This window comes from Rousettus aegyptiacus, unplaced genomic scaffold (assembly GCF_014176215.1).
Source record: "Rousettus aegyptiacus isolate mRouAeg1 unplaced genomic scaffold, mRouAeg1.p scaffold_m13_p_6, whole genome shotgun sequence".
NCBI classification, from domain to species: Eukaryota; Metazoa; Chordata; class Mammalia; order Chiroptera; family Pteropodidae; genus Rousettus; species Rousettus aegyptiacus.
This window is the reverse complement of record NW_023416309.1, coordinates 18864070-18890457: the sequence shown is the minus strand read 5'-3', so window position 1 is coordinate 18890457 and position 26388 is coordinate 18864070. Positions and strand designations below refer to the sequence as shown.

General features: G+C 33.1%; 1 protein-coding gene across 3 annotated transcripts in view; it reads right to left on the bottom strand.

Annotated features, from left to right (window-relative positions):
* Positions 1-26388, bottom strand: part of CTNNA3 (catenin alpha 3) — a 1366626-nt gene that overhangs the window by 495700 nt on the left and 844538 nt on the right. For all 3 annotated transcript variants that reach the window (XM_036222548.1, XM_036222546.1, XM_036222547.1), the window contains exon 10: positions 19933-20025. In XM_036222548.1, the coding sequence (XP_036078441.1) occupies positions 19933-20025 (93 nt within the window). The remainder of the gene's footprint in view (positions 1-19932; positions 20026-26388) is intronic.

Below are 26388 nucleotides of genomic sequence, written 5' to 3'. Positions count from 1 at the left end.
ATCTTAAACTAAGGGGCTTGAGCATGACTGTAGATTTCACTGTGTATGGCTATTACTCCATTTTGGCCAGGATTTAAAAAAAAAAAAAAATGTCTAGATGAGTGAGACATTCTAATCTTGAACTTTAACTGGGAGGAAAAAAAAGAAAGAAAGAATAAATTCCCAGATTGGAGACATACCTTTCTACATTTAAGTTTCAAAATCTTCCTCAAAATATCTTTGTATCTTTTAAAAGAATCCGTCAGCCTTTGCAAAGAGAGAAGAGAAAATATACTTGAGGGAAAAATTTTTTTCTGTGTGACTCAGGAGACATGTGTCTTCTATGCAATGCTTTGCCATCGTCTGCCAAAGATGTGTGTGCAAATATCAGTCTTGCAAATAGACAATGTTTGCACTACATTGAGGCTAACTTGCCATCTGGTTATCAGATGTCTGGAGTCCAAATGGTACAGTTTTCCATGTGTTTCCTCTAATGAAGTGGAATGACGGTGCTCTGATAACAAACATCTATGTACTGGACTGGCATTATAGCCTAAGGTAGGGCAATAGAACAGTATATGTAAGAGAAGCAAGTAGGCTATGTCTTTCATAGGTTAAAGAAAAGAGGAAAGTATTTTTTAGGTTCAGATTCAATGAAATATAAACCTCTTAGTTTAGATTCTGATGTATTTTTCTCCAAATTTAGAGACTCCACTGATGTTCTATGCAATCGTATTTCAATGTTAGGTCTAGCAGAGTATATCAACTAAAAATGTAATCACAGTAATAAATTCTAATGATATGCATTATTTCTGGATAAGTAAATACCAAAAGCACAATCCCAACATAATATAAATGATGTGATTGACTACTAGGATTGCTTGCAGCTCATACCTTCAGGTAAAGCATCTGTCTCCCACCATTAATGAGAAAAGAGACAGAATTTTCTGTTTAAAATTAATAACTGTAACACCTCAGGATTATAAGAAAATTTCTAAGTGTTTCACACAAAGTGCTCCACAAAATTTTATGGAAGTTTAACAAAATCGTTATATAACAGATATATATGAGAAATTTCTTCTTTATGTCTTGGTCTAGTGAATTGCCTATTCATTTTTACCTGCCCAGAATCCACAATTTTCAGCAAGATGAATATTAGCAGAAATAAAGATATCTTTTCTATTTTAATACTCCCTAATCTCAAATAAAAGTTTAGTCATTTAATAACTTAGAATTTTCCTTAATTATAAAGGATCGGGTATTAATTATTTTCTTCTATATAACCAAAACTCTTTTTTTAGCAATAGGAGACATCATTAATTTCTAATTCAGGTTATACTTTTTTTGAATGACTGGGTACTGGACCACCATTAGCAATACCAATAAATTAACAATATTCCTTGAAGAACTGTAATAGCAATGTACTTTACATTGATAAATAGTACAATGCTTGACATGTTTTTAAAACATAATAGAAATTAATTATCTTTCAGAAATTGCCAAATTTGGGGAGTTTATTAAGATTATTTATCACTCTTTTCAAACAGCGACAGCTTCCTCAAAAAGCTATCACATCTCTTTTTAAGATTGTGCAGACAGTTGAACACAGATAAATCCAGTACCCATATATTCATTTTAATGATCTCTCCTATTGCTGTCCTACTGAGAGAAATTTAACTCAGAAATATCCCCATAGTATGGTGATAATCCAGGGTGCAGTAGTGCAGGGTTGTAAGCAAGAAAAAACAAAAAGGATAAACAATGACAATGAAGGAATGACACAGTCAAGAGGAAAGTGAAAAATGTAATCACTACTATTTTGGTCAATGATCATTGAAAACTCCAGATAGATTTAGAATGAGATCAAAGCTTCTGGTATGTTTGTGTAAAGAAAGAATAGCCCACTGAAATATTTGAGAGAAATGGAGTCAAAGGTACCAATGAAATAAATAAAATTAAAAGAAATAAAACAGAAAATGAAACAGAAAAAAGAAAATTTGTTGCTCCTTACACCTGGATATATTATATGTTTTTAAATTTATGACATGCAATCACAGATCTATTGTCCAAAAACATTTCTGATTCCTCTGAAAACAGTATTCATCAGATTAAAAGCAGGATCATTCCACAAGTTTCAGTGGGAATAAAATAAGTGGATTTAATGTGCTATGTTACATGAATTGCTTTTGTGATTTTGTGATAAATGATTCCCTAACTATGTGGTTTCTTTTCACAATAAAGTAGAAGAAAATGAAATATTCTCTTCTTAAGGTATATAAAAAATACTAAAAGGAATTATACTTTTGAAGAAAAATGTTTAGTAGTATAAAATGTTTAAATAATACTGAAGGTTATTAACAGATATTTCAAGGTATTATTTCAATCAAATTATAATGCAAAATATTTATGTGTTTAAAATATGTCTTATTGCTACAAATTTTTACCAATTTAAAGACTTCCTGAAATCATAGTTTTTAGATCTAGAAGAGATCTTAGAAAACTAATTTGAATCTTCCCACTTACAAAGGAAGGATTAGAGAACCTGAGAATTTAAGGTTCAAATGATTTGCCTAAAGCCACATAGTTAACTAGTACAGAGGACTAGTACAGAGGACTAGAGTGCCTAATTCCAGACTAGAAGTTCACTGCTGTTTCTACTCCTGACATATGTGAACTATGAAATCACCCATACAGGACATCAGCAAAAGACCTATCATCTATTTCATTTTAAGAAAAAATGGAATCTAGATTATTCTACTACTTATTAAGGCAAATACCTAAAGTTATGTATATCCATCCAGAAATAGACCTACTGATTATGATTCTGTACAAATAGAAAAAAAATTTAGTAACTGTGGAAAATGTACAGAAATGAGAAAAATGAGAAAAATGAATTAGGAAGCCAGCCTTATATTTGATTTACCGAGACCAATTTCATTTATTAAAATTGCTATTGCATTTATTTTTTAACATAGTCATGGAACATATGGGGATAATGTTAAAATTAGATATAATTTGTCACATTTCAAAAGAGAGAGAAAAAACAGTATTAAGGAATAGTAATTATAAAGGCCATAAAGTATACCATTGATTGATTATACATTTGATTAATAGAGAAAGGTAGAAAAAAGGCTTCTATATGTGCAGAGATGGCATTCCTAATATATTTGAAGCACTTGTTTGTAGAAGCTAAAAAGACAGGGACTTAGTTCCGCATGCACAGTTTATAACTGAATGGGAGTGGTTTTAAATGAGAATTATTTCCCTGTCTTCTCTTATTAAGAAAATCAAAATAGCAGTTTTGTCCAATTTTGCTGACAGTGGTTTCTGCAGGGAGATTGCCGCTCAAGCAGGAGAGAAGAGAACATCATCTGTGTCAGTTCAAGAACTTGAGTTGGCTCCTAGAAATGTCTATAATTGCCCTTGCAAAAGAGAGCCGCCTCAGCAGGTTGGAAAATTACTGATCAGTCAACAAGTGTCTATTGAATCTCAGCTATGTGGTCAGAACAATACTAGGATATAAAATAATGATTTATTTTTTTGCCTCCTACTCAGGATTTTCAGTGGGAGGAGGGATGTTGGTGAATAATATCAATCCACTTGGAATGAAGAGTAATTAAGTGCTTTAATTATTAAATGTGGTCCATCAGTGCAATTACATATCAGAAAGGGGAAAGATCATTTTGAATAAGAGTGCCCTGAAGGCAAAGTAAACAAAAGTGATAATAAAATCCCAGAATCTTTAGAAATGGAAAATGCTTTGCTTAATTACCTTCAACTATGGCATATCACCTGTTTATTGAGGTTATCTCTTCCATTGTTGAGCCTCTTTGACTCCAAGAAAGTTTCTCTGTACAGTGATCTAAAACCTATCCCTCTTTAATTTCTACCCATCTGCCTATCTTCAGTTCTTGTGGCAGTATTTCAGTGCAAGTAATATTACCGCCCAGTATTCTCTCTTTATACTGTTGACTATGATAAAGTTACCATCTTGGTGTTTGTCATTTTACATGGTATAACTTGTCAAAATCCTCTTAAATATAATATCCAAAAATGACACAATACTCCTAATGAGTATTGGCTAGGGAGAATACACAGGAAAAAGTATTTTCCTTGATCTGGATGCCATATTTCTATAATTGCAATATGTTAACTTCATTAACACCTATATCACCCTATTAGCTCATAATGAGTTTAGGGAGTTTTATTTGATCTCATCTATAAACTTCAGTCAAGTAAATTCTATAAGCACTTATAAAGTATGTACTTAATTTTTATATAGATTTTATAGTTATTGCTGCTAAATGTGCTTTATTGATTTTTGACTCATTTTTCTAGCTTGGCAAGATATGGTGACTCGTGATTCAACCATCCATAACATTAGCTTTGTCTTCCAGATGTACATTAACCACAGATTTGATAAATTAGATTTCTGGCTTTTCAAGGGACCCAACCAATAATACCTCTTCACGGAGTTGCTGTAAAATGACAAATGAGATAATATAAGGAAAATGTTTATCACTGTGCTTAGAAAATAGTAGATGTTCAAAAAAATGGTAGATCTTTTCTTGTCTTCAAAGTAAATATTTGAAAAGGACATACATAAATCGTATAGAACTTCCTTCAGGATAAAATTGATCTCTTTGCTAAAACTCTTCCTATTAACCTGCTGCCATTTTCTCTAATTACACTAACATGCAGCCTCCACTTTTCTGTCTTGGACACAAAGCTATAATTACAGACCTTGTCAAATGCATGTTGGTAAAATATATCATTAAATTAGAATGATTAAGACAGACAGAATGTATATGGAGGATCAAGAGAAATGGAATGAAATAAATGCAGGTCAGGTCTCTACAGGGTTAAGAGCAAAAGCTTAGACATAAGAGTAGAATAGGTGTATTAAAAGGATGAAGAAAAAGATACATGTTGATGTGAGGTGGAAAACACCTGGCAATTAGTGCTGGGTTTTTAAGCCTGGAAAAGATATTAGAATTGATGCAGGAGGCAACAGCAAACATTGGATAACCTTATATTTGAGGTGGAAGGAGAAAAGAGGGAGACACTAAAGAGTCTGCACAGAGTAACTATGTCAGACAGATAAATAAGAGAAGACTATCATGGAAAAAAGCCACGGTAATAAGAGATTAAAAGTAATAATGATCTGGATTAAAATATGGTAATGAAAATAAAATGGAAATTATGACTTTCGAATTCTCTATTTATAGGGGATGAAGATGAAAATATATCGAAAGAATTTTGTGTATTGTCCAGTTGAGAAGTGTAAAAAAAAAAAAAAAAAAAAAAAGGAAAGGAAAAGGAGAACATTTGAGAAATATGACAGAAGAATAAAACAAATTTGGTCTGAAATGTAGGCCCAGGACCAACAGCATCGGCATTACCTGAATACATGCTAGACAAGCAAATTCACAGGTTGCACCCCAGATCTACTGAATTTACCAGTAGTAATAATAAAGAACTAAAGGAGGGAGGAGAGCCCTAATATGTAATATTTAAGGATTCCTGGTTTCCCTGAAATATATGTTTCCACCATGGCCAATTTCAAACCACCAAGGACACAGAGTTGGTATGAAACACACACAATCTGCTCTCCAGACACTATACCAGGCCATTCTAGCATACCACTTTCCCACGTGAATCTGTAGCACACATCAATATTACCTGGCGAACTTGTCAAAATGCAGCCAGGCCACATTACCCAGGGCTTCTGATTTAGTAGACCATCCTTAGCACGGCCCTACGAGATATAGTGCCTACCTTGTCCTCCCCTCTCTTCCCCTGATCCCATACTTCTTCACTCAAATAGGTCTAATTCATTCCCATATGGGGACTTTCCACTTGTCTCTTCTGCCTAGAAAGTTCTCTCTCCAGAATTTTACATGGCTGGCTTCTTCTTCCTATAAAGCTATGAAATCAAATGTTACCTCCACTTATAATCTCTTTCTAGTGTACCATGCAGTATGGTAGGTGACAAAACCAGACTGCCCAAGTTGGAATCCTAGCTCCTCAGCTTCTTCTCTCTCTGACTTGCCAAGTTATGTGAATTTTTTGAACTTCAGTTTTCTCATTTTAAAAAACATGTAAATAAAAGTATCTGCCACTTAGATTTATTATAGGGATTAAATGAGTTAATATAAATTTAAAAGTATTTAGAACCGATCTGGCATATACAAGTGATTTTTACCCAAAATTATCTTGTTTATGTACTTGCTTCCATATTTATTATCTTTACCTCTCATATAGAATGTAAGCTCCAAAGAACAGGCACTTTACCTACTGTCATTGGTATATTATCCTTAGTGCCTAGAAAACAACCAGGAACTCAAGACACATTTGTAGAATAAACAGATGAATCTCCTGTGCTAAGTGGTCCAAAAAAAAAAAAGCACTTGGTGACCTACATACAATGTAAGTTAAAAACCCCATGCCTCCCAGTGAGATCATTCTAGCAACTATTTGTTTATGAAAACTTTCTTGAAAAAGGCTACAAATAACTGCAACAAATGATCTCACCTCAATCATGCTTTTGTTCAGAATGGCTTTCACGTTTTTGCCTTTGCATGTTATGATTTATAGGAAACATCTGGCAGAAACAGAAATCATAATTATTATTTATTGGCAGTTGACAATGTACTAAGCACAGAGAAACAAGGGTTTCAGTAGGGAGGTGGCTGTCATCAATTTATTAACCTAACGGCAAATCTTGGCTAGTAGACACTTTCCTCTAAGGTCATAGAATAAGTATTTGCTTAAGACACAACCATGAATTCTTTCTGAAATGATGACAGGTAGATTTACAATCACAAGCTGAGATATACCTAGATTTCTGACTCATTTTCCCTAGGCCGCCTCACGTTACAGTCTGCTTTCCTATCTGAGGGCCCCTACTCTCAGACTAGTGCTAGGCCTATCTAGAGGCCAATGTCTTTTTCCTTAAAATGGTTTACCTCACTATTATATTATCCATAAACATGTTTTTCTATATAAAAATACTGCTTGGAAAATGCAATATTACTTATATAAGACTACAAGAGTTGTTAAAAAGGTTAAAAAAAACAAAAAAGACTTTAAATAGAAATCAAATGTTCCACTACGAAAAGTCTAGAAACTGGCTATAGGTGTTTTTATTTTCTTAAGTACATGGTTACATAATTCCATTATCTGATAAAAGATTTAATGTTCTGGGGAGTACTTTTTTTGATAGCAAGTTCTTTAAAAAAAAAGAAAGAAAGAAAGAAAAAGTATATTGCTATGAATCCTAAGCAGGGAGATCTATTATAAAAATACCTTTTTAAGAAAATAAGAATACGTAACTTGAAACAATTCAATATTTTAAACTCAAATTATTCTAGCATCATCCACGTATGGGTTTAAAAAAATCAAACATTGCTCTGTTATCTTAAATATGTGCTTCTATACCTAGCTACTTGCCCATAAAATTACCCTTTTGTTTTTAACCAAAAGCTTTGACTACTAAATATTTGAAAATATTATATTAAAAAGACATGATTAACATTTTGATCCATCATCTTTTTTGCTCAATTTGTGAAGTAGACAAAGATGTTAACTGAATAATTTTAGAGAGCAAAAATTATATTCCACCTCTTCCCCTGGTTTGTAATGTAATCTTATAGAACCCATTCAACCTTTTCTGGCATTGAACCTTACTGAGTGTGATAGCTTCAAGAAATTGCAAAGCCCGTTTTAATAATAAAGTGATACATAAATGTCAAATAATATTGCTATCCTTTGTGAAGAACCCAAGACCTAGAATTTGAGATAGCAAGTCCTAAATACATGAGGGTCAAAAAGCATTACAGACTCAATGTTGAAAAGAAAGGTTTCTGGGAGATTTTCTTTATCACCATTTTTATAAGGAGAAATAGAAAGAAAAAAAAAACCTCTATGTTCTTTGTAGAGTTATACAAATAAGAAATTCTTCTTACATGTAAAAAAAAAAAAAAAGTCAAGGTAAAACTCTTGACTGTTGAAATAATTCCTCCAAAACCAAAAAGAATATTAGTATTCAAATCCTAAAGTATTTATTTTTTGGTGCCATTACCTTGGGCAACTCACTTAACATCTTTGAATTTCTTCTTAAATGTAAAATGAGTCCAATAATTCTTATGTCACAAGGCTGTTACAAGAATTAAGTAAGATAGCACTGGTAAATCACTTGCCACATCATAGATGTATGAGGGATGGCCCTCTCTTTCTCGATGGACTTTGTTACTGAAGGGAAGTGGCCTGACACCCCAAAATTGCCTTTAGGGATATTGATTTTAAGTTTGTTTTTAAAAACAAAAGATTCAGGGGAAATGACAACAACAACAAAAAAAACACCTTTAAACTCCCTCCTAACTGCCTAAAAGGAATTTTGATGGAGGACCTACTCCAGGAAAGGAGATATCATCATAGACAAATATAGTTTAATATAAACTGGTATGTGATAGAAACCTAGCAAGGCCCATTAGTAATTCAGTCTTCTCTGTGTCCCATTGTTAAAGATGGCTCAGCGAACATTTATTTACCAAATATTTGCTTTTAGATCTTCATATCAATTGCCTTCCTGCCCTTTGAAGTCTCAAACTGCAACCAGCCACCACTCCTTCCTCTTATCTCCAAAAGTGCATATAAATCTCAACTGCCAATACTGAGTCTCGTATATTATGGTACCCCTGCATGTATATCTGTAAAATAAATGTTGGACATTTTTCCATGTTTGCCTCTGTTAAATTTGGTTATTATCCCAGATAGAAGAACTTAGAAGGTGGGAGGAAAGTTATATTTTCTGTGCCCCCACATTACCATGTACCCTGCACAGAAGGCATGTACATATTCAGAAGGTGTGTATATGTTCAGAAGCAGATTCAGGCCTTTAAAGTAGTTTTCAAAGAGCAGGGATTAGGAAAAAAAAAAAGTATCTTTATTTTATAGGGTATTAAACACATGCTTCCATTAGGTGATGAGGCATTTCACTGTGGTATAATAATTTTATTCCGAAAACAGGTTTTAAATTTACTTTTAAAAACATAAACTATGCAATGCCATATTGATACCTTGCTGTTTACTAAAAACAATATTTTGACTCTCATAAATTGTCCAACCTAGCTCATTCTCTGTTATAAATCAATGATCTTACAGTTTCTGTATCTCAACACAGTTCTGTTTCTCTCCCCTTGATCTGGTTTTTGTACTCTGCCTTTTATACTGAGCACATGTGATAATGGTATGTCTGTTTAAATTGTTTCAAATTCTCCTTGTACTATTCTCCCTGGTGGCCCAAAATTACACCATGTTTTATTTTATGAAGCACTGTCAGTAAATGCAGCTTTAGAACATGAACTATAAAATCAAAAAATAATGATTCTTAAGTCTATTCCATTGCTCTTTTAATATTGACTTTCCCAAATCATTATTCTACCCAGTTTATATTCCAAAATACTGGGGGTCATTTGCCTGTCCCAAGCCTTGGGTTTAGCGTGAACATGGAATTGGAACACTTTCCTCTTTAAAACAATGCAGAAATCTCTCTGGATCTAAACCGAGATATAGGAATCAATGGCACTGTCAGTTATAAGAGGGGTCCCCAGCCTCTGGGCCATGGACCGATACTGGTTGATGACCTGCTAGGAACTGGGCAACACAGCAGGAGGTAAGCAGCAGTGACCTAGCAAAGCTATTTGCAGCCACTCCCCAGCACTAGCATCACAGCCTCAGCTCCACCTCAATCATCAGGCATTAGATTCTCATAGGAGCACCAGTCCCTGATGTCCAAAAGGTTGGGGACTACTGAGTTATAACACAAAATTAGAGCTCAGATTTTTTCATTTGTAGGACTATAATTTGGAAACTTAATTACAGCACAAGAAAGAGAATAATTGGTTAGATTTGTATAAGGTACTTTAGGTCAGTGAGATTGTCATGACAGGGTTCAGAAGTTTTCAGAACATATGGTCACAGATAACTTTCATTTAATCCTCAAGGCAAAGTTCTTGGAAGAAATAGTTCCAGATATTCTTCATTTGGTTAAATATCCTGGTACCATACTAATAAATATCTCATTTCAGACTCACATTAAGATAACAATTAAAAATATTATGGATTGCATAGTAGTATCTAAAGTTCTATAGCTGTTTATTTTTTAAATCTATGTAGTTAAGATTTATTTAAGCATTAATCACCTGCAAATCCAGGATCTTTTATTTATTAGTTATCAAAAATTTGTGCTAGGTCCTATTAATATTTAGCTCCACAAACCTGCACTCACTGAGTAAAAACATACTTAAAACTGCTAGAATTGCTTAAAAACATAAGGTGCTAAACAGATTGTGAAGAGGAAAAGCAACATTGAAAAATTTACTGGACGTAAAAAGTATAGTAGGACTCTATGTTAAAAGCTTGTAAAGTATGGCTTCCCAAAGATTTTCTTTTCCACAGTAGGTTCATCTTTCAATTTGTAGAGGGCAAAATCTAGAAATATATCTGTCTCCACTCTCTCCTGCTTTTTTCCCACAATGTCACCTAAACTTCTTAAGATCACTGGTGACTTCTTAATTTCTAGCTCCATCAGAACATGTCAGTACCACCCCCGCCCCCCCGGATCTTTCTGGAGCATGTGGCAGTGGTGTCCCCTGTGTTCATGTGTCCCACTCATGGTGTTTCCACGGAATCACACTTTTCTGACTTTCCTCTTACTTAGATGATTGTTTTTTCTTCTCTCAGGTCCTTTTTCTCTCCTAGATGCGTTTTTAAGGTTCCATTTTTCATCTTTTTATTTTCTCTTGCTCTTTAGCAATCTTGTTCTCCATGTACGGCTCCAACCATCACATCTACATGAATGACTGCCATATCTAGCTATGATATCTCAAGTTCTTGTATGTGTCATTTGCAATCTCAGCTTTATGTTGAGGACACTAGTAATATATTAATTTCTGTCCTAAAGTGACTCTGCTTTCATTATATTTCTAATTTTTCCTAATAGAACCACCTCCCAGGTGCCAGACTAAGACCCATAAATGTATCCTTTTTTGCCTCCATTATTACCATCATATAATTTGTTTTCAATTTCTAGTCAGTTTATATAGTCCATTTATAATTTTTCCCATGTATCAATTTTTATTCCTATGTCCTTTATTCGAATTCTGAATTCTCATGTAACATTAAATAATCTCTTCACTAGTCCTGCCTATTTCTTTTTTTTTATACAGTTGACACATAGTTTCCAGATTAATTCCCAGGAAGTACAGCTGTGATGATGTCATTTTCCTACACAAAACCAGTCATAGTGACTTGCCATCCTCTCCTAAATTTCAAATATGAATTCTATTGCTTGGCAGTAAGTACAGCAACCTCTGTGTCAAGCGTGTATTCAGTCTCTCCCTTTCCATAGCTATACCCTTCCACTTGTTCTCAAATGGGGCAGAATCTCCTAGGAGGGCCTTAGAAATGTGTGGAGGCATTTTTGGTTATCACAAAGACTGGGCTGGGGTAGGTGGTGGTTGTGTAAATAGAGTCGTAGATTCTGGGTTTTCTATATGTAGAGACCTACCACTCTGCCTACCCCACACAACAAAGAATTGCTCCACACAAAGTGCCAGCCTCCCTCACCCCCACCCCATTAAGAAACAATGTGGCTTAGGCAGATTCAATTACTCACTTTTTTAAAAATTCTGTTACATACTTTTCTATTTCCTCAGCCTAGAATGCCCTTTTCATATTTTCCAAAAATTACATATCTTGCTTATCCTTTAAGGCCAATAGAAAATGTGAAAGTCCTTCCTGAATCCCCTAACTGACATGAATCTCTCTCTAACTCCCATGGCCTTTCAACCTATTACTCTCTAACACCATTTCATTTCTACCTGGATAATACATTTTCCTCTCTCGGAAACTTAATGTAAGTAAAGCTCCATCTTTACTTCCTTTTATGACTAGACATTGTTGAGGCTGGCAAATTAAGTATGTGTTAACATACTTAATATCATGGCACACACCATAAGCATAGACTCTCTGGTTTTTAATTAATTCTGAAAGTTTTGCCTCGGCCTGCATATTAAATCATACTCAGTTCTGTCTACTTACTTTTAAGTCATTATCTAATTTTTGGTTCCACTTCCCTACTGAAATGTAATGGCTTCGACTTTTCTTCCACAACTTCCATTTCATCTTCCAGGACACATCACCTCAGATTTTCTTAGATAAAGCCCTTCTTATTCCACAGAAATGCCTCATTTGGTACCCTATGAATCCTTATTCCCTGCCTTTGGCTCATTCTAGCTTTGTGGATGTTCCCAGTGGGTGCTCAGCTAATAGTTGTTGCATGGAATGATCCTTGGAATGAGAGGAAAGGAGTTACTGACTGTGCAATTGAGATAGAATATAGAATAATAATAGTACAATAACACAGAGCCTCATGTCCAGGCTCAGCAAGCAACTGTGTTCATAGCTGTCTCAGTGCTTGAGGAAAGTCTGGAGCAACCTTGACTTTCCTCCCTACTTTTCAACACACCCAATATACAGCCCTTTTAAAAGTAATTATTGATGTCCGTAAATCTCACAGTATTATCACCGGGAAAAGACTAATCCTAGGCTTCTTTTCTAGTCTTAAATCACCATAGACAGTCTTAAGGATCAACCACTCAATCATAATCAGCTTTAAAAAATTATTACCTCATTTTAGCCTTTTCCTAGTCTTACACAACTTTTGGTTTCCAAAATTGTAGAGTATTTTTTGCTATACTCTGATGAAAAAGAAATAAATTAGGTATTGTAAAAGACCTGTCACAACTCTCATAGGTACATCCAGTAATTCTTTAAAAATGTGATTATATCAAATTGATTATTTGAGTCCTATATTGTTTGGTTACAAATAAAACATTCATCATAATGGTCTACAGAAGATGAAAGAATACATATCTGTTTCCCTAGAGCTTGATACTTAGAAAATTAAGTGCTTTCAATTCATAGATATGACAGCTTCTCAATCACAAAAACAAACAAACAAAAACCCCATACAAATCAGGACATGTTCTTCCATTTGAAAGAGATAGCCCAATGCCCTTACTGAAACATGTACTAAATACAGTAACACATCATAACTTAATCAGGGGAAGCTGCTGTTACAATGAAACAATCCTGTCCATGCAGAAAGAGATAATGCCAGTCACTTCATATGCCTTGCACTTCAATCAGACAAAGTGTCATACTGAGACTTTTTATTACTTGGTTAGAAGTTGGGATTTTCTACACATCCTAAAGAACAAAGATGTGTGAGAAATAGTACTGGCTTTCAGCCCCTACCTGTCAATGTCCACATGCAAAATAAGTTTGTACTTGATATAATTGTTCCCTCCATAAATATGTACTGAGTGCTTACTATTCTTAGGATACATTAGAGGACCAAAAATCCCCCCATATAGATTATATTTTTCTATATTTAAATATGAATACAGGTAATCTCCAGTACACACTCTCCACCAGGTATGTTATTATTTGCAATTTTTGGTTTTTGGTATTTTACAAGCTTCTGTGTCTGGAGCAATGTGGACTTTCCTTCCTACTTTTCAACACAGCCAATATATAGCCCTTTTAGTAAGTAATTATTGATGTCCAATAAGCAACTTATAAAAATATATTTCCAAACATATCACTGAAAATAAACTAGATGTCTCTGGAAGATGTTTTAGCTCTGTCAGGTCATTGAATAACATTTGATGAAAGGGATAAATAAAAGAAGATATAACAAAGCTGTACTAGATATTGATTTAAATGTAACAGTGATTAGAAAACTTGATTTGACTTTGGAACATTTAAGCTCTTGTGAGAGTCCGTCCAATTGAATGTAACTATAATCAACAGAAGGAATATATCCTAAGTTTCACCATGATTTTTATCAATTAAAAATTGTTATTTATGGAAAGGACACAAGACATAAACACCTTTACTACCCAATAATGAAATGCTCTTTCTATTATCTTTGACAAGGCATAGCCTATTTGCCTTTTGTTTAAACACATAAATAAAAGTGATTAGGAAGTAGTTCACTATGGCTTAAAACTACTCATTCTTTTCCTGACTGCCCCTTAAGTACAAATTCTGAACACAGCATGGTATTCTAGACATAGTAATCCCATGTCGGGTACATTAGGGATTTTCCCTTATTTCACAGGCTAAGCATATAATCATTTTAAAGATGAAAATAATCTCTATATCATGCTACTGACTTATATAGTTGGGTCACCTAAATGAATAATTTTAATTTCCTAAATTTTTGAGGCTGCGAGTATTTTTGAAAGAAGGAGGTAGAAGGAAAGGGAAGTAACAAATAGGTTTGGAAAAGTTTTATTTTGCTAAGTAAAAATAACAATATGAAAATATGTTATTTGCTTTCACTATTATTTCATAAATCAAATATTTTAGATGAATATCAAACAAGTAGAAAGTACATAGATTTCTAATAAAAAGTTGAATAAATTTTATTTTATGAAAAATGCTAACTATATTGACCTGATTTTATTATAGTACAGTATATTATTTGGAATTTATTGAACTAGATAACAAATGTCTCTACGAACTCCTGGTGCCCCAGGTACTTTTGATAAACAATGATTTTTCTATCCACTTGGGCAAGAGATTTTATTGAACCTAAAGCCCTGACTTTATATTTACCCTTATGAAATTTCAGCTCATGAGTTTTCAAACATTAGTCCAAATTATAAACATATTTGTACCTTGAATTCTATCTTTCTCACTTTTGTGCCATATGCAGATGAAAAATATTTAACTTCCAAGTCACTTGTTAAAATGTAACAAGAGTTAATCCCTATCAATAGTTTTAGCTTTCCACCAGGAAGAGTTCTAACAGCTAGAGTATTTCATAGTGCTATCATCAGATACAATTATCTCCTTTACATAAAAGACAGATTCATTAGAAAGGATCTCAGAATTGGACATTAAAAGGCCTGTAGGCCAATTTCTCACCTAAGCTATTGTGCCTCCTATACAATAGCTTGGTCTAATTGTCGCCCTCCTTGTGTTTAAAGGAGTTGGGAAACTACAAATCTTTCCTTCTCAGCAAAATCCTCTCTCTTTCAAGATAGCTCTGTTAGAAAACTAATTCCATTTTGAGCTGAAATTTGTATCCTTCTAGCTTCTGTTCATAGGTGGTAGTTCTGTCCCTCAGGGTCCTTCAGAAAGTCTTTCACATCATAGCCCTTTAAAGATTTAATGACAGGGATCATGTTTCTCCATCTTACCTTTTCCTGGCTAAAAATTCCCTGTTGCTTTTATAAATTTTTCAGATAACACTGTTTCAAATCATGTCACTATTTCAGATAGCCTCTGCTAAATATGCTCCAAGTGACAATTCTATTTTGAAGTGTGACATCTGTAACTGGACAAACTATTATAGCTGTATTCCATTAGGCACAGTATGAACCAAGATGATCCAATTCACTGAAACCTAGGTGAAGACAATATATTTAACAAAAAAGGAATTAAGTGCCACCCTATCAGCTACTCCTGACCTTGTGTTTTCTCAACCTTATTCACTCCAGAATCAATAGAGAATTTTTTTAATTGGTTGGGTTTTGTTCAGAAATTCATAAAGTATCTATTTCTGGTTAAATTAAGAGTCTTAAAAAAATAAAATGGAATATAAAAGTACTCCTTGTTCTTTATCCACCACCTCATCTCCTGGAGGTAACCACTATTACAACTTTCATGAAGACCTTTTAAAAACCTTTCTATGACTACCTAAACATATGGCTCTGTTCCTTTTTTTTCACAATAAATGGAATACTATACCTATTCATGTGAAATATTACTTTTTCACTTATCTTGGGCATCTTCCACGCAAAAACTGAGCCAACTTAGCACCTACAATTTAGGTTGACTCTAAATTGGGTTTTGCCATTACACATAAAGCTGCATAAAAACCTTGCTAATAGACTGTTGTGTATGTGCATATATATATATATCTGTAACATAAATTACTGGAAGTAGAATTAGTGGACCTAAATATATGTGGATATTTTATGTCAATTTATACTGCAAATGTGGAACTTATACACATGTACATGCACACACACAATTGGGGTGTACTACAGTCATAATAATTCTGAAATTCAAGAAACTATAAAATTAACACCATTTTAAAAAATAATGTTGACATATAGAGAAGACTAAAATAAGTTTTAGAACTATTCTTTGATGAAAAAATGTTAAATTATACTAGTTTTTCTGACAGCTATACCTTTCTGGTAATTCACATTGAGGTTTCTATCAACTAAAACTACTAAGCTTTTCAGAGGCTGTTTTTGTTAAGCCATATTTATTCCATTCTCTATCTTAGCAATTTGTTTTAGAGTGCTCAGTATATATGGCTTAATATTTATATATATTATATTTCATCTGGATACTGAGATTTAGTCCATTTCTAGAATATCCAAATTCTTTATGACTGAATTATTTCACCTATTTCTTTTATTCTATTACTTTTAACTAAAAAAAAAAAAAAAAAAAAAAAAAGATTTATTCTATAATTTTATCCAAATCACTAGTAAAACATTGAAATGTGCTAGGACAAGAGGATCACTGTAGCCCACCGGTACAGGCCTCACCCTTGGTTGGCAACTATATACTAATCAGCCATTTTAAAGATATTTTTTCATCGGTTGCAATTAAAACTAATTACACTATGTTGTTCATGTTGTCAGAAAGAAGACACACCATTTTAGAAAAAGTATTATAAAGATTCTTCCAAAAGCCTCGCTGCCCTCTATGAACGTCAAATGATTTATCATTCTAGATGATTCATTTATATATTGGACAAAAATTTGTTGAATATTCAATATAGCTGCATTCTTGTTAGGTACAGGATATATAAGTAGTGAATACGGATGACTAAATTATTGCCTTTATGAACTTTATGTTTGAATGCAAAAATATACAATAAAATAACCAAATAATATAAAATATAATTTCAGGTTGTGATAGACTCTAAAAGAAATAAATATGATGACATAGTAGGATATACCTGCAGGAGTGAATTAGGGAATTGAGAAGATGATGTTTGAGCTGAGTCCTCACAAATTGAATATAACAGGAGCTGTCTATATGGCTATATGAGAAAAGGGCAAAGGGAAATTACCAAGTGCAAGCTCCCTCAGGTAGAAAGGAGCCTGCTGTGTTCTAGAAACAGAAATCTCATGATTGGAAAGGAAAATAATATAGGATGGGGCCAGAAGTTAGGCAATAAGAAGTTCATATAAGTCTGATTAAACTATACAAATTTTTTTGCATTTCACTGTAAAAAGCTAAGGAAAGTAATTGCTACAAAAAAAATCTTTACAATTTTACTTTGGCTTTTATATAGAAAGTAGAAAGTAGATTAGATAAAGATGATAATGGCATAGGCTAATATGTTGACAGACAGAATGGAGAAAAGCATATAGATTCAAAATCAATATTTTTTGGTGAAAATGATAGGACCTGTTAATAGAAAAAACAACCTATAGAAATCATTAGACTATAAGCTTCACCAAGTTAAGAATTTTTGTTTGCTTTTTTTTTTTTTTACTATTTTCCTCCAGATGCATAAATAGTGCCTACCACATACTATGTATTCAATAAACATTTACTGAATGAATTTACAGGCTTTTCCCTAGAGCAACTAGAAGAACGACCATGCCATTAATTAAAATTACTAAGACTGAAGAAGAAGCAGAATGAGATGGGGACAGACAAACTTAGAGTACCATTTTGGCTATTTTAAGTCTTAGATGTCTTCTAGATATTAAAGTGGAAATGTCAAGGGGAAAACTAGTTTAAGTCTGGTTCTTAGGTAAGTGTTCTAGCTTGGAGAGAAAAATTTGGAAATCAGCAGTATGTAGCCATGGGATTTATAATAAATAATAAAAAATTTAAGGAATCCCTAAAGGACATAAAAAAGAGTTCTAATTATAGAGATACATAAAACATGTTTATTAATGAAACTATTCAATATCTTAAAAAAGTGATTATTCCCTAAAATAATCTAAAATTTAAAACATTTAAAAATGTTCGATAAATATTCTAACATGTATTTTCGCCAAACTTGACAAGTTGCTACTAAGAGTTACATAAAAGAGCAAAATAAGATAGCAATAATTTAAAGAAAAAAACAAGGTGCACCAATTTGCCTAGAAGATATTAAGATTTAGTATAAATCCATAATTAAGACATTGTAATACTGTAGCAGGGATAAAGACATAGACCAATGGAACACAAGAGAGAATCTAGAAACATAAATATTTGAAACATATTTCAATTTATCTATCAATCTATATTTACATATGGAATAGTAAAATATTACACATATTTGATATATATGTATTATATATGTACGTGTATATTATATATGTGTATAAGTATATACATATATGTGTATACAAATATGTATATATAAACCAATGGAAACATTTATAGTGTATATGTGTATGTGTGTAACAAATGGTAGCATTTCACATTAATTAGGAAAGGATCAACTACTTAATACATGATATTGCCCAATGGTTAGCACTAGAAAAAAAATGAAGTAGATCTCTAGCTCACGTTACACATAAAAACAAATTTCAGATCAAATAAAGATCTATATGTTTCAAGCTTTTTAAAAGATAGTATGGTACTTTATAATACTTTTATTGGAAGAATGCCTTAACAAAGCACAAAACAGACACGTGGCACAGGCTAGGTGCTCTGTAAATACCTATTGAAGGCATTAAAAGATAGATTATATATTTACATTAAAGTTCTTAAAATCCTCATTAATTAAAATATTGTTTTAAAAATTTTTTAAAGCCATAGACAACAGAAGATATTTTTTAAAAACCCAAGCATTATAAATAATTTTAAAAGTTTTCAAAAAGGTTTAGGCAATTCACAAAATTAGAAAGCCAGATGGTTAATAAATCTGAAAAGAAAGTCTCTTTTTAATCAGAAAATGATAAAGCCAGTGAGATTTATTTAATACTCTTCAGATTTAAAAAGTCATTTAAAAAAAAATGACAGCAACAAGTAGTATCCACAATATCGAGAAATGAGAATCCTCATAGACTGTTGAGGGGAGTATAAGTGATTCAACCACTTCAGAGACCTCATTGCGGTATTCTGTCTCCTGTAGGATCTCACGGAAAACTGACATCGGTTGTGAGGTCTCAGTTGCAGATCCTCCAGACTCCACTTCTCTAGCCAGTTTTTACTAGTTAATTAATATCAAGTCCAAAGAAGCATTCTCCCTTACTAGTTCCCTGGTGATAAAATCATCAGCGAGGCAAATCAAAAATTTAACACATACTTACTCTTAGTAAAATAAAAATCTTGGCAGGTGTCCAAAGACTTAAAATTTCTACTCATTGCCACATTTCACATTCTTACATTTGTGGTCTTTATTAGGAAGCAAATATTTATTGCTTATTTTAGACAAGGTTCCTAGTCATTTAGATATAACTCCCTAAAAATGTGTTGCTCTTCGGATTTCAGGAAAATGAAGACAATAAAACAACAATAAAAAAATATTTCTTGGCTTTTTTTAAAAAGCCATGCTTTCTTTTGATAAAAGGAAAGAAAATGTTTCTTTCATTCTATTTGAGGTTTCAAAATAATCACTAAAAATAAATCAAATCTGTTGGAGACAAAGTACCACTTGGATTTCAAATTATATTTTTCTCTCACAAGATTCTGATATGGGCCCTCAGGGAATTTACAAAAACCATGTGCTAAGAAATAGGTGATTAGTAAAAAATAAACTATAATCTTAGGATGAGTCAACTTCTGTGTTTAAAATAAATATTTTAATAAATATTTTAATATCTTTTCATCTGTATAAGAGTCTAAAGTATTATACATAATTTTTATAGCTAGCTTTGTAGAAGAGTATCTGAGTTATCATACCTGTGGACACAAGGTTTCCAAGTGATTGGCTGCAATTTTGACAATTTTAATCCCATCTTCATTTGTTGACATGGAACAAGCAAGGTTTGCCACCTTAAGTACAATAAAAAATAATGAAAATTATTTCAGATTATCAAGGAAATGTAGAAACATTTATTGTCCTAGGCAAGAAAGCGCATGTATACCTACACTAAAATCTCAGTAATAAACAGCAGTATTCTCATAAATGTTACTGGTATCTGTTTTATGATAGCATTCAGAGAATCTATTAAAACAAAAAACAACAAAGGGCCCTATAAAATTGTTTAGAACAAAAGGAAAGACTGGGGAGTGAATCAGTAAACCCCATACAATCTCTTGGTATCAACATCTAATCGTTAATATGATGCTATTATGATTTCCTATGGGACTGAAAAAAAATTTTATCTATGGACTGAATGCTAATAGGTTCTTGGAATCTCATATGATTGTGGTTTACTTTACTTTTGTAATTGGTTTATTATTTCCCAGAGGTTTATTATGCCTACTTAAGTTACATTAAGAATGACTATATCTTTATTCATGTTTATTCAGCATCAAATATACTGCAAAGCTATACAAATAGAAGATAATTAAATTCTTCTTCCTGTTCTTGATATTCTACTACAACTTCATGGGCACCGTTTGACATTCCAGCAATCTGTTTGATTCAAGCATTAGTGACAACCAAATTCTTTTATACATTATTGCTTTTGAAACTTACACTCTCTTCTAGTGACATGGATGCTCTTTTAAATAACTGCTGTTATGTCCATTACCTAAACCTAATATTTACAAATACTTTCTTTATACCATGAGCCATGAAAAAGAGCATGAGATTCTTTTCCTTTCCTTTGAACCTCACTCTTACTCAACATTCCTTTTGCTAGCAAGTGAGTATTTGTATATAGAGATAGTGTTTACTCTGATCTCTGGAATACATAATTGTCTTCATCGCTGCAAAGAGTTTGCTGTTTTAAAAATCATTTTTCTAACATACCTAATACCTCTGTTGATTATTATATACTTTAACACAACATAGTTTTTACTGTTCAAATCTAAAATGCATTCAGTTGAGGAGAAACCACATATTGCTGCATGCAATGAAAGCAAATAACAAACATATATAAAAAGATCACAAAATGTTACTGAAATGGATTTATAGTCTTTGTTTTTTTTTTATAGCATTACTTTTAATACATCAACAGTGAAACAATTCCTTGGTTTGCATTTATATATAATGAAATAATAGCCATACATTATTCAACTGTGGAAGGGCATTGTTCACTACATTAATGTACATGGAAATGGCTCCCTTGAAAAGGTCTTTTGTTGGCTTGAAGGTCACAGTGCCTCAACTTTCATAACCGACACATAATTAGCACATTTGTGAATTATTTGAAAAGGACAGTGGTTTCTGTGCCCCTCCCACAACTCTTCAAGCCCCACTGACAGAAGGTTAAATTCGGCAGTCTAATTGCTTTAATACACCTTATGATAATTTGCACTACACTTGCAAAAAAAAAAAAAAAAAATCTGTCCGTAAATTCAAATACTGTTTAAGTAAAAAATAAAATAAAATAAAATAAATATTATAGGTTCAATCTTTTGGTCAAATCAGAAGAATGCTATTAATCCTAAATTTAAAAAAATTACAAAAAGGTGCTCCATATAGCCACTGTTTTATTTTTTCTATTTATTTATTTTAATATATCATTATTCTCTTTTTCTCCATTTAAAAATAGGCATTTTTGTTCTGGACATTAGTTAGCCACCATGTTTACTGCAAGCCAATTCAATGACTAATATAACACGGAAATCATCTTGGACACAAATGATTTCTATTATATTAACAGACTTAAGTTTTACAACATTCCTTATTGAAAATACAACACAACTAAAAGATTTCAACTCAATTAATTATCATATTAATACTCTTTCTGTTTTCTTTTATTCAGACATAACAGAATTTCTCTTTGACAGAACTGTTCTATATCAGATAAACTTTCTAGATAATCAAGTAGTATTATTTCCAGATTAAGGCATATGAAGTTCTAGTGATACTTTATATGAATTCAAATTTATAAGATAGCTAATATTCTGTGACAAAACAGATAAATTTACATGGCAGAAATATCTTTATATTTCTAATATGAGTGACTCGTGACATATTTTCTAAAGTCACATCACTGTGAAAATAGAAGACAAATTTCCACTAATAATAATTATTCCTAAATTCTGTGGGGCTCTTTTGGCAGTCAAGTATGTTGTCAAGCACAGCATGAAGGAAAATCCCTCATAGTTAAAGAAAGCAGCATGCAAATAAAATATTCTGTAAAATAGTTTGAGATATTTGGACATCTGATATCTTCTGTACATCTAATATTGACAGTGTTTCAAAGTCTGTGTAAAGCTTCAGTATTCAAGAGAGCCTTGTGGAAAGTTTGTGCCCACTAAGAGAATTAGGGCTTATGGAGGTTTGAACCTAATTCCCAGAGTTAATAAGCTCTCTGATCATGGGCAATTTGTCAACTTCTCTAAGCCTGTTTGTCAACTACAAAATGGGCATTCTAATACATTCCTCATTAGAGTGCTTTGGGAATTAAATGATATAGTGTATGGAGATGGCCTAATACTTGGTAGCCCTGACCATGTATGAATTTCCTCTCAGTCCATCTATCTCTTTACTAATTGGGATGGAAAAGAACATTCACTTTCTCAAGCGATTTTACAGAATTGCAGTCTTAGAAGTCTACAGAAATTTAATGAAATATCCAATCCAAGAGCCACAAACTCAAATATTTTCACGAGTCATGCAAGGAATACTAACATGGATTCTAAATATAACTCAGTGGTCGGGGTGGGGTGGTAACCTCTTCAGGAAAACATGAGGGTGCACGGCCCACCTAAAGGCATTTGAAGTCATTAAAACACAATGAAATAAAAGGAAAAACTGACTGCCTTGACCAAACTAAGAATCTGTTGGCTTACTTTATTTAGTTCATAGATTACCAGTTTGTGACCTCTGACCCCATATAGGTAGGAAGAAAAAAGTCAAACAGGGAAAAGAAACATATTCAAACCAACCAGCGACAGGGAGACGATTAACCAGGAAGATGTGTGTGCTTTTTATGCCGCCCTGAATTAAAGTATTCACAAACGTGAACACAATTGAAATGACTGGCCAGCCTTTTTACTGATATTGTGCTATATCCTTAGCTAAATCAAAGAAAAGTAGAGTCTAAATTATCTTGATAAATGTGGCCGAAGGTACTCAGGTATATCTACAAATTAGAAAGAAAATACCAGAACATAACATTTTTTCATTTTTAGAAGAGATTAAACTATGTTATTAAAATAATTACTGTACTGTATTTAATAATTACAAAAACTAAACAAAAAAAATCTTCAAACAGCGATATGTTGCTATGTTACAAAGAGGGAAGTGACTTTTTTTCATCAGCTCCCATCTCATAAGCCTCTCTCCTTCTTACCAGTCCCTCTACTGTCTCAGATGTATGTCCCATTCTAGACTCTTAACAACTAGATTTACTGCCCTATTTGGTCTGTTAAAAAAAAAAAAAAAGTTGTAAATAACAAACCCTGGCCAGATAATTCCTGAATGAATTAACATATATTATCATCCTATTAATGTTTGTTCTCCTCTTCTTGGTTCCTGCTTGTCATCTTTTAGCTTAGCATGGTACCCTTCCTTCCCTAAGCCATGGTTTCATGTGAGAAATTCCTTGCTCTGGAACCTAGCTTTGTAGAATCCTGCAAGCTAGACTAACTTTGTCCATCGCTCTCCATCGAGGTCAAGAAGATGGCCATAACCAACCCAAAACAATGACTAACCAATGGAAGAGCCAAGGACAACTATAAAAAAGATATTTGGGAATTGGGAATTTTCTCAGTCACATTTAAATCGGTCTACCATGCTATAGGCCTAATTCTGCTTTTCATCATTACTTAGTTCTGGTCTGGAAAAGAGATTACATTTTAAAAGTACTGAATACCAGACGATGCTATATTTAGACATTCTAATATCAAGTTTTATTTGAAATCTCAGAAGAGCACTAGTTGTCCTCACAGTCATCTGAGACAACTGAATGGAATCGTTTCTAGGAAGGAGCTTACTATTTGGACAGCTACTCATCACCCGTCAGTCAGTTTGTCACTAAGGAGTTCTCACACAGAAATTCATCTGTGGTACAATTTCTTAAGAATGTGAAGAAAACTCTGATGTTTGGTGAGATTTCCATTGTTGTACATTTATTATTTATATGTAGTTAACTGTAATATCATGTCACAGTGTATCTCAATGGGGGAGAAATGTCACTGTCTCATTTTCATTTTATATTCCTCTCAGGCAGATGGTCATGCAACTCCTGTGTAAACACTTTCAGAGACAGAGAATGTACTGTTTTGCAAGTCAGCCTATTCCCTTTGTGGGTAGTCCAAAGTTACACATTCTAAAAACTTCTTTGTTATCATAAGGTGAAATCTCTCAATGATTTTCTCATAGTAGTCATAGAATCCAGAATGCCAAATATCCTCAGTAATAGAAATAAAGTTGGGCCCATAGAAAGTCTATATTATCAGTTCTAAATATTTGTAGGATAAATTAGATGGTGAGTGTAATAGAATCACCAATAAATAGCTATTAAAAAAGAAAATTCCAGGGTTTTGTTTGTTTGTTTGTTTGTTTTGTTTTGTTTTGTTTTGTTTTGCCAAATTACTCTGATATAGTATGTTATGGATGGAAGTATAGTATGGATGGAAGTTAAGGTAGTAGAAGTTATGTTTAATATGATTTTTAAAAGTTCTCCAAGTGATTCTGATATCTCACTTCCCTACACACAAACACATGCATAAACACAAAAACAAATAGAGAAAACAAACAGATATAAAATCAGAATTTTCCATTTGTTTGGGTAGACACTCCTTCCAGATGGTTAATGTAAAGAGGAAATCTATAAAAAGTACGACTTGAATACATGTGGAAAAGGCTAGGAAGTCAAAGAAAATGCTTTACAAATTAGGGACAAGAAAAAAATGACTTATACTACTACTTGAGAAATAGTGCTTAGTCTATTCAGGCTACCATAACAAACATAACATGCTGGTTAACTTATAAACAGCAGAATTTACTTCTCACTGTTCCAGAGGCTAGGAAGTCCAGGACCAAGGTTCTGGCAGATTTGGTGTCTTGTAATCATCTGCTTCCTCTGTCACAGAGACAGCCTTACCTCTAGCTGTAACCTCACATGACAAAAGAGGTGAAGGATCTCTCTAAGGTCTCTTTTACAAGGGCACTAACCCCATTCATGAGGGTTCTGCCCTTATAACCTAATCACCTCCTAAAAGCCCCACTCCCCATTACTGTGGTGTTTACGATTTCAACATATGAATTTTTGAGACACAAACATTTAGTCTATAGCAAAAAGAGAAAAGTTAAAAAATCCAAATATATAGGACACAAGAAAATCAAGTGTAGGAAAAATTTCTGATCCTTTACCCAGAATCCATTCCTCCTTCTGTCATTAATACTCTGATTTCCCTTTGGAGAACTACTCTCTCTTCCTCTAACCCAGTGGTGTGAACTCTTGGTACAACTGTTAATGAAGTCTCCTAGTCCTAACCTCATCCTGGGCATATTCAACGCCATACCGCCTAAAGCCCTAAGGCACTCTTCTTTGTTCCTGCCCAATCTGAGCTGTCTTTTTTTTTTTTCATTTTGTCTTTACTTACCTGCCCTACCTTGTATCTTTCAGTGAAGTCTCTTTTGTTTTCTAGTTAAGTAAACCAAATTTATTTTATCTTCTATGCTACCATAAATAATTGAAGTATTGAACCAGAAATTTACACAACAATTATGTACTAATTTCAGAGGGTTACTTTCAGCAAGGCTATATGTTGGCAATGTAGAATCATAATCATTTAATGGAAAGCACCTTCTAATCAAATGTCTCCTTCTTGACTTAGACCACCTGAATGTCCTAGTATCAGGGGCCAATGTAGGGAAGAAGGCGTTCATTTCAGTTCCTGCGCATGTAGATAAATGTGTTTATACTTGTCTTTCCTTGAATATCTATTTCTTCAATGTCTATTAGAATATTTTATATACCAGCTACAAAAGAACATCCAATTCTTGAAGAAAATAATTTCTCATTTTTGGGTTAATCATTTGCAAGTTGTTCATTCCATCTGAAAACCATCTTTTCATATGCTCTTTCACATTCAAACTTATAAATCAAAGCCTGGATCAGATATCTCCTCCACATACCCTTTTCAGATGCCCCGACTCAGAATTCATCCTACCTTCCATACTCCCACAATTATAGCACAAACTTCATCCTTCCTAGATTCACTATGTAACAGTGAGCTGCTGGAAGGGAAAGATAGTCATGTATTCTTTTAAAAAATTATGTTTAATCA